Below are 12,214 nucleotides of genomic sequence, written 5' to 3'. Positions count from 1 at the left end.
TGTAAACTAAATCCAAGCAAGTGCACCGGCTTCTTTGTGCAGAGCGTTCACATTTTACGACTCTTTCAAGTGCCTGCTAATAAGATACCCGACTTTGGAAACTGTGCTTGAAAGCAGTAAAGTCTTTCTTTTGAAGCTGCAGGAACAAAGGCAGCTTCACACCCTAAACAGTCCCGCTATCACTCTCTCTGCGGTGAGCTCAGCGGCACTGCACGGCCCATTGTACATCTGCCACTTGACTCCTTGACACTGAAACAGGGAGTGTGTGTGAAAGGTGGTGTGGTGGAGGTGTTTAGGCCTACATGTGCATGTGTCAAGCTGTACTTGTGCTTTAGTGGAGCTGAGCCAAGCTGCAAAGCCAAACTGCCACCTCGTTGATTCCTGTGTTCACATGTAAAACAAGCTGAGGCAAGTTAGTGGCTCATCTCTTGCATTCATGTACGACTCCTATCACCTTCCATCTTTACAGCAGCTCCAGAGTTATTCACCCATCTGGAGACAAAACAAGCCAGTAGCAATTACTGGAAACCCTTTGCGCTAGAGATGCTGAATGTCAAACCTCAAGCCTTTATTCAACAAAAACATAGGCACGGCTGTATTCTTATGCAACCTTGGTTATGTGGCTGACAGCCAGGCAATTAAGCATATGTGGATTTCTAAAAGTAAAATGGAAAAAGAAGCATAGAGTATGTTTTCCAGCTGAAGTTGGAAACCTACACTTATTTTTAAAAAGAACAGCTCTTTTGATTATAATTATGTCTCACAGTCCAAACTGAAACACAACAGAGCCAACGTTTTTTTATTTTATTTAGACAGCTCCACTGTCCTATACAGCCTACTGAAACAAAAGAAAAACAGAAGGAAAACAAGGACCTAATTTCATCAGAAATTTTGAAGTGAAGTCACATGCAAAAGAACAAAAACTGCCCAGTGTTACATAACTAAATCAAGTGATCTGTTGTGACTGCTTATTTAGACACAGCCACGTAGAGGTTTATCAGCAATAACAGGGAAAAGGATGGAGATTGCGCAATATCAGCGAAACACATTTGGCCAGCTGCTCACACTGGCCTTTCATGGGTCTGCTGTGCAGTCTAAAGTCTGAATTGAGACTCTCAGCAGCAGCTCATGCATTTGCATTTGATGCAGACTCTTAGCAGACTTCAGTCGGAGGCTCCAGCACCCGCGGATGACTCTGAACTTAACCAAAAACTTTGCTCGTGGAAGGCTAGAGCATTCAGAGACGTAAAAAACCTATCACGACGCTTTCGTTTCTGCCTTAGAGCTAGCGACGCAGTTTTGGGTGTGAGTCAAGTGAGGTGTGTTTAGACTAGCTCTGGCCTGAAAGAGTGCAGACGGAACTAGGTTTTCTGGCGGAGTAGCACTAAATCCACAGCGCAACAGACTACCGGTGCACAGTTCACCGCTGAGCTCGAGACAGACGGAGCGAGTCCGCTAAAAGTGGTCGGTGCGACTCCGAGATGTGTTTTGTGTGACATTAAAAACAACAACAACAACAACAACAGCAGCAGTTTGTCTTTACTCCCGTCGTCTCCACTACTCGGAGCGCTTTAGGGACAATTGTTCCTCCGTGTTTTTTCCAAACTGACGGACTTCTCGACACTGGACTGACTTCAGCTGAACTCAAAAGATGTCAATTTTGCCTTTCACTCCCCCCATTGTCAAACGACTTTTGGGCTGGAAGAAGGGAGAGCAGAACGGCCAGGAGGAGAAGTGGTGTGAAAAAGCGGTGAAGAGCCTGGTGAAGAAGCTGAAGAAGACGGGACAACTGGACGAACTGGAGAAAGCCATCACCACCCAGAATATCAACACGAAATGCATCACTATACCGCGGTAAGGAGAGTTTGAGCGTTGACCGTGAAATCAGCATCCTAGCTAGCTGTACACTTAGTAGCTTCCCCGGGGGGTTATTACTTCATCTGATTTCATTACAGCTTTGTTACAGAAAACTCAAAAAGGTTTCTTCCCTGGTTTCTGTCATCCTCGGCGCCTTGCACATGTATGGCATCATTGCTCGACTTGAGAAGTTGACATTTCCACTTCCTTTCTGGCGTCAATATTTCAAACTGTTGATTTCCTTTACGTGTTTATTGTGCAGCAACATGGTGGCTAAGGTGCTGCTTAACGAGCTAGCGTTGGACCATGAGCAGAGCTAGCAGATCATGTCTGAAACATCTCGGTGGCGAGCTGCTGGGGCATCATGCTGTCATCGTGTGCACACTTCACTTTAAGCGAGCAGCCTTCAGCACTTTCTTATTATCACATCAGCATTCAGCTGAGGGTGTTTTGCTGAGAATAAAAAGGGTACAGTCCATGCATTAACTAGCCAGCAGAGCACATGCAGTGCAAAAGCATTAATGGAGTCCAAGTTATATAACTTGGCCTTAATCTGGGACGCTTTCTAGCGTTCTTAGTGCGTAGGCGAGCCCGTGGAGCTGGCTTCTTCTTGCTCTCAGTCTGCACAGCCATTTGTCCATCAACACATTATTTAGAACAAATAACCAACAGTGGCATTTGTCAGTAAATCACAGCTGGTAGCTTCTGTGAGTCACTTCTCTCCTGAGCAGTCATTCTCCTCCCTCGATGAGAGGCTGTGCTTGTAAAAGCCTCTGAGGTGCACAATGTAAACACAAATCATGGATTTTACCCCTGCCACTCTTTAAAATGTATGTGTGGTATTACTGCAGTGTTGATTTTTCAAGTAACTCTCAGTTGCCGGTTGTTTTAGTACACCTTAATCCACCCAATGAGCAGAGATTAACTGATTCGTCAACTTGAAAGTTCTTGTCCGTTACATGGATAATCAATTTGAGTCATTTTGCATACTCACATGTGTCAGCTTACGTGATGTGGTTTTTAAGGGGCATCCCTTTAAGATAAGATACTTGGCATATAATTAACACCCGTGTCAGTAATAAAAAGCTTTGTCAGTATCTACAGATGGAGAATGCCTCCAGTCTGTTGTGCAGAAGAAGCGAGTAGTCTGCAGCCTCCAAAATAGCTATAAAGAGCCTGTTACACGTCCCTATAACAGTTCTAAAAACTGAACATGATACATTTTGCTTTGGAGATGTCATATCAAATTGAATTAGTTTTAACCAGGTCCAACTGCAGCGAAAGAAAATGGATGGATGGACAGGTGGAACTTGTATTAAAAGTACAGTGTGTGCTCACATGTATTTTACTTCTTCTGCTTTCTCCACTTTTACAACTAAACTCTCCAGACCTTTGCTTGCATCTGCAAAATCTCACTAGTGTTTGTGGGCTATTCAGATTTAATAGCATACTGTCAGATGAAAATTGAGCCTCAGTGGGGCACTCCCACATTCTTCATTGCCACAAGTGTGCATATCACGGCTTGTACAGGCCTGGGCCAGCGTTTAGAATTAAGCCTACCCAGAAAGTTAAATAATGTTTGTCATGATCCAGGTTTCATATTTCCCACCACTAATGCAGAAGGGAAGAGGTGGAGTGCATTAAGATGACCCCAGATCAGAGCTGGCTGTCAGTGTTGGCTAACAGAGTCCCTGGAGAGCTGCTGTTTCTATTAATTCCCCCACGTTTTGGCTTGCTGACAGCAGCTGCTTGCATGTTCAGGCCTGTCCACAGGGAGGTCAGCTTCTATCTCTCTGACACATGAACTCCCTGTTCAAGCTCATTGCTACCCGTCTTAATGGTGGTTTGCAGTGATGCTGAGTCGAAGGAAGCGGGCTCTGTGTATATTGATTGAATCAATAGTTGTATATGGTGGGGGAATAGCAGGAAAATTATATCACATCTCAGTGGTGTACATTGAGATAGAGTTATGGGGAAAGAAAGGATCAGATCTCAGCGGGCCAAGTGACAGAATATTATATTGAAATCTCAAGGCTATTTTTTTTTCCTGTCGTGTCAAGCACACTTATTTCTTTTTGTGTATGTGAGTTTGGTCTGTCAGATGAATCTTCGAATCAGCTGGGGAGCTTTGGGAAAGACTAGTTGTTTTTGAATGGCTGCAATCTGCTAGATAACACTAGCACACAATTACAGGACTATCTGTGGAAACTGTATAACAGCTTGGTGAGTTTGGTGGTTAAGTTATTTTTGGGTTGGAGGTCATTGACGTGGTCAGTGGGGCTGCATGTAGGTGTAGGTGTGCCTTTATCTTATGAAAAAAACATTAGTCATGTTCCCAGTTGAGGTCAAAACAAAGTATTGCAGGCTTTGACTGTTACTCAGAGAGTGCCATTGCTCTACTTGCCTTTTAGTGGTTTTTGACAATGAGCAGCTTTACTCATTTAAGACGTAAGTAAAAGTTTAAACCTCTGTCCAAGTTCAAGCCTGACTCATTCAGCAACGAGCAGCTGTGGTACTGACCTACCCTCTTCTTTTCTCCATTGGCCCTATTAAAGTCCTGTCTTCCTGTGAGCTGTAAACTTGGGTTAGCCGAAAACACTAGTGTGTAAAGTGCGTCAAGCCACTATGAGTTTCTAATGCATGAGGGAAGGATGTGTAGTGTGACAGCCTGCTGTGTGAGTGTGACAAGATGACTAACAGATGTGTGTCCTGTTGTTTACCAAGACCTGTATCTATAAACAGGAGCCAAGTTGTGTTTCCGTTATACCAGGATAAACTGGGAGCAGAGTTAAATATAGTTACAAAGTCAGTATTGGGAGGAGGTCAGGTTGGTTGGATAGGTCAACAAAACCTCAGGCTTTGAGACCAAACATGTACGTATGCTTCCTGTTTCCTAAGCGTAGTAAATGTCGTTTTTCTTTTTTCTTTTCCTGAGTTATGGCCATGATTGTTTCCTAACGTCAACCAAGATTACGTAGGCTTTTTAGCCTTAAGGAAGTAGTTACTTTACCCAGACCACATTTTTAAAGCAAACTATTACATTTCACATTTTAACCTAAATCCCTGACCTTTTGCCAACCCTAACCAGGTCACGTTTTTTTCTCTCAAACTCCAACCATAGTGGTGTCCATTCTTGAGTGGTTTTCTGTTCAGAGAAGTGACTTGTTTTGTAACTGTTTTGGGAGACACTACCACATTTCACCCCCCCCCCCCCCCCCCCAAATGAAAAAACTTTGTCAACCATTGCCACACAGTCAAACTTAGTGTAAACATTTAAACTTAAAGTTTTTGAGGTTGAATTTTAGGTGCAGGTAATTGGGAGGCAGTGGTTGAGCAAGTCAAACAGTTGCAAACAGTGTAACAAAAAATGCCATATTGATTAAAAACAATATAATCTCTTCCTGTACCTCCTTTAGAGATATATATTTATAGAAGGTATAAAAAAGGACATTGCTACCATAAGGTCACCTATTGGTTGCTTTAAACCCTTTTTGAAGCCTTTTGAGTGTTTCCTTCATTGCTATCTTGGTTGCAAAAAAAAAACAAAACAAAACAGATGTGATGAGGACAGGGGGTCTAACTATGGTACTACACACTCACAGGCTACTTTGCATAAATCATGGTGAAGTATAGAAAACTCTGTTCTTGTCATCTATGACTGGGAATCCATTCATAAACTAGAGAACACCAATGTATATAATTCCATACCCTAAACTAGCTGTTACTTTGAAATTTATTATTACTACAGCGTCCTTTTTTTTTAATTTGTTTAATTTGTGTTTTTTATGGATTGCATAGATTAGTCTACAAGCAAACAGTTGACCTTCACCACACACCATTTTTGCTGTTGTGAATAGGAGGATCTCTGAGACAGACCTTAGAGATGGACTGTCTTCTGTAAATACTAATGTGTGACTGTCAGTTAGGGCAACCACTAATAACTGTTGCCGTGTTGATCAATCTCTTAATGTTTTGGTTACTCAAGTAATTAAGATGATTTTTAAAATGATAGAAATAACAAAGATACACTTTGTTTGTGCAGTCCGAGTTGACACTTTCAGATAGGTTTTGTTTAGAAGCGTATAGCATATAGATTATAATAAAATAAATGAAATTAAGACAAAAAGTGTTGGTTTTTGGGAAGCTGGAATCAGATATCGGCTTGAAGTTTTTTGAAATGACCAATTATACAAGTTGTCATTGGAGGAATCAGTAGTTCCTGTAAGTACAGTATAATGTGTGAACTAATCACAAACAAAACTTGTAGAAGATACTGTGCTGCTTTTGACCTGATTGTACTTTGTGTATGATAGTTGTTGTGACAATAGGTAGACAACATCACACTAACTCAATCTGTTGTCTAGTTGTTTGTGCCAAATGTTTAATAATTATGACACAATCATGCACCTGTGCATATAGGGTCTGTCATGTGTGAACAGAGGTAACTTTTCAATGACAAAACTTAATGGGAGTTAAATATTCCTTAGAAAGACACACTCATCAAAGTTGCGTCTTCTGTGTGTGTGCTTAAAAATATATATTTGGGGTTAATGAGTTCCAACAGTTGCACACTGGCATCAAAAAGACATTGAGACATTTTCCATTATCTTAATATCATGTGTGATACGTGTACTGTGGACAGTGAGTTTTATATTCACAGAGCCTGGGGAAGTGGATTCCTCACCTTTTATCTTAATTTTCTCTGACTTTGTGCAAGGGGTGGTGAGAGGGTTTGTCTTATGTACACACATCTCTCCTGGCACTAAGGTTACAGTCTGATTCACACTGCATGTTGGGGCAGGAGGGAGTGTAGGATCTTCAAGTTCAGATGTAAAAGATGGGATAAAATGAGAAAGACAGGGACTGGACCAAGAGTGAGAAGGACTGCATCCACACTGCTGTTTCTTTATACATCACTGTTGAAAGTACTTCAACAATACAGTTCTTGATTAAGGAAATTCATTTTGTTGACTTTTGTCAGACCATCATGTTTTCCACCTTATCAGTGTGCAGCAGTTATGTAAAGATGGCTTTGTGATCCACATCAGCAGAATTTAATCCTGAAATGTAGACTGAAAACAAACAGATTTACTTTTGCTGTATACTTGGTGTCTTTTTATATTTGCTACTTTTGGTTAATAGTCCTTCCGGTTAGTCAATAGAATTAAAGCAGTATTTATTTTTTGCCTCATTATAAAAGCTGTGGACACTTGCACTGAAAGAGAGATGTAGAGGGAAAAAAAGTGCAGAAGAGAAGTATGGAATTCCCAGTGTTGCAAGGAAGTTGTTGTTATAATGGGGAAAATGTGCTTTAATGAGGGAAGATGAGACATTAATGGGTGACCAAAAACACAGTTGACAAATGAGAAAAGTATAAAAGTAGAAGGTAACAGAAAGTCAAGGGTTGAGATGAAAGACACTGAGGAAGCAGTCTCTTTGGCAAGCTGCAGCGTCTTGAATTCTCAGGCTTATCAGAGGGAGACAGTGGTTAGTGGGATTCTCACACACACACACACACACAAAAAAAATATACCGGCTAATAGATGAAATAGAACTGGTTTGTTTACCTTCTAGACAGCATTTGAACATCAAAAGAGATGTCTGCATGTGTCTGGATGACAGACTAGACTTCATTAAATGCACACTGACACACACTGCCAAACTCATACAGTGTGCACCTCGGCCCTGTCATGTCATTGTGCTGTTGTCATATTCAGAGTTAATTTTGTCTCATTCAAATCATCTGGTGATTTTGTAAGCGTAGGCCAGTGTCACTACAGAGGAGCAAGCATGTTGATGATCAGTCCGATGTGTCTGAGGTGGGAGCACAAAAGTGAAAACATAATGAGCCTTCGTGGTTTGGGATCTTGTCTGTTAGAGAGAGATGTGGTGCAGTTTTAAAGTGAAACAACAACAGAGCTGGTATTTGCTCATTCTTGTGCTAATTATATGAGCAGAGCAGGTAAAACTACTCTAGAAGCGTGCTAAAAGCACTTTATGGACGTGTCTTAAACAACTTTACTGCTGCACACTTTGCAAAGATGATATGGAGCTGCCAGACACCTGAGCAGAACCAGGGAGATCTTTTCATGAAATTAGCAGTCAGTATGTTGCTTCATAATAAAAGTTTGAGTGCACAGCTACCTTCCAGAATACAAAGCACGCCAGGCTACAGAATTGTGCAGTACATTTTTCCCTCCTACAAACAACCTGTCCAGAGTTCTTTGGGACTGGATTAAGTAAGACAGCTAAAATAACTAAAGCTGAATGGACTTGAGCCTCTTATGAAGGTTCTGGTTGTTCTATTCTGCACTTTAGTGTGATTGCCTGCTCAATGAAATCGCAGCACAGGGGAAACCCTAACTAAAGGGCATGAGTGTGAAAGCACCCACAGAGGTTTGTGCCTGCTAAACTTTTGTTTTGGTAGTTCCGTTCTGATTCCTCTCGTTCTCAAATAATAATTTTGTAATTTTCTGTTTATTTAACTACTTATATTCTCACATAATCAAATCAACTGTGTGGTTTGTATAATTTCAGAACTGTAAGAAGTTCATCTTTTTTTATGCAATTAAAAATCCAACCCCGCCTCAAGGAAATCAAACTTTTTAGAAAGTTATGAGAATGAAGAACACCAAGTTTTCAAGGTAGGAAGCTGAAAGCTAAAATGACAAATGAATGTAAAACATTAGATTGATATTGTAGGTGTGATTTAACAAAATGCGTCATCACTTTGTTAAATGAGCACACACACTTTGTCATTCACTTTCATGTCAAGTATCACACCTGGGTCACCCGAGACAGTGTTGTTCAACAGGACTCTGTTCAAGACGGGTCACAGAGAGTTTATGTGTGTTGTCTGTCTGTGTGTGGTTGGCGTCTCTAATGACAGTGACAAGTCTGCTTCTTCAGGATTGGGTTCAGGATTCCTGTCATTGTTTGATTTACTTGACTGAAAGGGATTGCTGCTGTGAGTCATGACTGAAGTCTGTTTGTAGACAGTAGTAACTGTGTTGTTGTGCTTACTTTGTTTGGACCTTAAAAACAAAAGAGTTTAGTGTCCTCGCTACTGTTGGACAGTAATTTCTTAGTTAAGTCACATGGTGATGTCATCCTAATATTGTTGCATTTTTGTTGAGGGTATCATTGGTTGTACAAACAATAACAGAATTTATTTAAGATCCTGATCAATTATAAGTCTAGTGTATATGCCATGCCTGAAGCTTGGTGTTCATCGTGCTTCTGTTTTCTGTTCCTTCAAAGGAAATAAACAGAATACTGACTGTAGAATTCAGGCTACTTAACCATACGTTAATAGATATAAATATATTTATGCCATTGTACATGACTCTGTGTGCGTGTGTGCATGTAGTTAGTCAGCTTAGAGGAATGCTCTTTCAGACTGCTGGGGCCTTGAGGAGGGTGTGGGCTGCTGTTTGGTTTGTGGCTTGCACCACGGGTGGAAGGGTTAGAGACACAGCTCTGCCTCGACTTGGCCCTAGCCTGTCTCACTATCTGCGGGGGAGTGCACATGCAGAAACACACACACACACACAGACGTGTTCTCCAGACAACAAATGCGCCTTTGTGCTCCACTGGCCACTGCCACCACCACTGCTGCCGCTGCTGCTGCTTCAGGTGCTAGGGTAAAGCTGGGTATGTGGGGGAAGGTCAGCTGATTGGAAGGAGTAGGGGTTTTTAAGCAGGGAGAGGAAGTACAGGTGAAAGTCATAAAATACAGAAATTACGCAATGACTTTTCAAGGAGGTTGTGTGATAAGTGTTTCTTACTGAAGTTGCCATAGTCGTTCAGGACTTGCTGAAAACACAAGAAACAGGAAAGAAACATGAGTCTTTCTTGGCCACAGGGCCACAATTTGTAAGGTTTGATAGGCTGAAACATTTTATCACGATAAGCGGTGACTGTGAGGTCTTCTTACACTTTACTGTCAATGACACCTGAAATAGTGACACGAGAAACTTTGGGCAGAAACATGATAAGAAATGCTTTAGATATTGTATCGTGTGTCTAGATGGATATATTATGCTATAATTGTACCAAGTGTTGGGAAATGATTATATGTCTTGATGCATTCTCAATCATCCAGGAAAGTAAATCTCCAAAAGTTGGTTCTGTTCATCTGTAGCGTTTTGTGGGAGAAATGTTTCGTCACTCATCCAAGTGACTTCTTCAGTCTCAGCTGACTGCAGTTTTCCCCAATCTTATAAACAGTACATTTGCATAATGACTGAAACCAGTCCACTGAAGGAACAATGGGCTGGGAGGTCAGTTCCTTAATCTTAATTATGCAAATTCTCATGACCATTGATCAACAACCACTGACCAAAACCCACTGATCAATGGCCATGAGTACCATTCACAGAGAGTTGGGGAATGGCTGCAATCACAGCATTGTGAGATGGCGAAAGATGTACCCTTAGGGCCCCTCCTCGATTCAGAGATGGACTTTCCCTTTTCACATAAATGGCCTCCTTGACTCCGCGCTCAAACCAGCGTTCCTCCCTGTCCAAGATGTGTACATCCTCATCCTTGAAATAGTGTCCACTGGCCTGTAGGTGTAAATAGACTGCAGAGTCCTGGCCTGACGAGGTAGCTCTTCTGTGTGGGTGAAGAATTTGTCTGACAGACAGCTCACCCAAACAGAGACAAAACATCCTTGCTAAAGGGAATTTTGCTGTCACACTGAGACAAATCCCGCTAGTGGAGCTGATCACAGCCACAGAAACAGCAATTTGCAACAACAATATTGCAGAAGTGGAAGCAGAGCAACTATGGAAAGTTTCGGCCTGTCTCAGCAATGCAAAGCCCCCAGCATCCAACATCACCATGGAGGAGAGGAAGGCACTCACATCACTTAGTGATGACAACAACATTATCATCCTTCCGGCAGACAAGGGTAGGTGCACAGTATTGCTAAACCAGAAAGACTATCATGAGAAAATTTTGTCACTACTCAGTGATGAAAATACTTATGAGCCCCTGAAACGAGACCCAGGAAGTGGCTACAGGAAGAGGGTGATAGACTATCTGAAGCAGTTGGAACAAGACAAGGCTATTGACCGGACCTCATACCACAGGCTATCCGGTTGTTCAGTCTGACGTCACTAGCCGTGTCTGGGTCTAAACTCCGCTGCAGGTCCATATATCAAACGATCACTATGGCATTACTGAGAGTCGAAAAACTGTCTAAAGTCTTTCATCTTTAATAAAATGATCAGCGTTCTATCTAAATACAATATAGCATGTCCTGACTGCGGGGTTTTGGAAACAAATTAAAACGTACAGCTCTGTTATCACTTCCAGCATAAATGAAGACAGAAAACTAAACAGCAGTGACGTTTGTAGGGTTACTGAAGTTGGGCTAGCTGGTATATAATGATGTGCTACGTGACTGCTAGCGACACAGCATAATGTTAGCATAATATAAACAAGCTAACTTTTTTTCCATTCGATAAAAGTTACTGTGAGTGTTCTCGGTGGTCAGGAACAAATGTAATCGCATGGCAGGATGCTTTAAAAGGACCAAACTTCAGCCAGGAGAACAACTGAGATAATCCATCCACAATACGAGGTTAGTCATTCATATACTGCTGCATGGGCTGGGCTGTAGTTACATCCCAAGGTTTTAAAAACTGAGCTTAAATAAATGATTAGCGGTAATAAAAGCCGAGGGAGGTCAACAGTGATCACTGACTGTTTTAGGAGCTTTTTGAGATTAAATAGAAGAAAATACATAACATTAAACATGTTAACAACACAAAAGCCATATTAAACCAGACTACTTTAGACCCGGAAGTAAGATTCGTCGCGTCATCACTGAACAACCGGATACCCAGGGGAGTCCACACCAAGTCTGTATGGTTTACTGAAAATACATAAACAGGGTGCACCTTTAAGACCGACTGTCTGCATGATCGACTCTGTCACCTATAACATCTCCAAGTTTCTGCCTTCCATCCTCAACCCGCTGGTGGGCAGCTCTGAACACCAAATCCAGAACAACCTGGATTTTGTTGAGAAGGTGAGAGATGTCATCATGGAGGCAGATGAAACCATGGTCTTGTACGACGTTACATCTCTCTTCACTTGCATCACAGTCACGGAAGCGTTGGAGGTAGTCTGTAAGAGATTACAGGATGACACCAACCTCAGCAACAGGACCACTCTCAGCATCGACCAAGTGTGTTTGCTTTTGGAACTGTGTCTTCATTTCACCTACTTCACATACAAGGGTCAGTTCTACAGGCAGAAACATGAGTGTGCCATGGGCTCCCCAGTTTCACCCATTGTGGCCAATTTGTACATGGAAGAAGTGGGAAAGAGGGCTTTGCTATCCTAC

At 41.8% G+C, this 12,214-nt stretch overlaps 1 protein-coding gene across 1 annotated transcript in view; it reads left to right on the top strand.

The window, feature by feature from the left end:
• The first annotated feature begins 1,139 nt into the window (after positions 1-1,139).
• Positions 1,140-12,214, top strand: part of smad3a (SMAD family member 3a) — a 33,923-nt gene continuing 22,848 nt past the window's right edge. Inside the window, exon 1 of the mRNA XM_026163273.2 lies at positions 1,140-1,854. Coding sequence (XP_026019058.1) covers positions 1,652-1,854 — 203 coding nt within the window. The 5' untranslated portion in view covers positions 1,140-1,651. The remainder of the gene's footprint in view (positions 1,855-12,214) is intronic.

Source organism: Astatotilapia calliptera, chromosome 1 (assembly GCF_964374335.1).
Source record: "Astatotilapia calliptera chromosome 1, fAstCal68.1, whole genome shotgun sequence".
Classification (NCBI taxonomy): Eukaryota; Metazoa; Chordata; class Actinopteri; order Cichliformes; family Cichlidae; genus Astatotilapia; species Astatotilapia calliptera.
The sequence above is the reverse complement of the archived record's forward strand: the minus strand, read 5'-3'. Positions and strand labels throughout refer to the sequence as shown.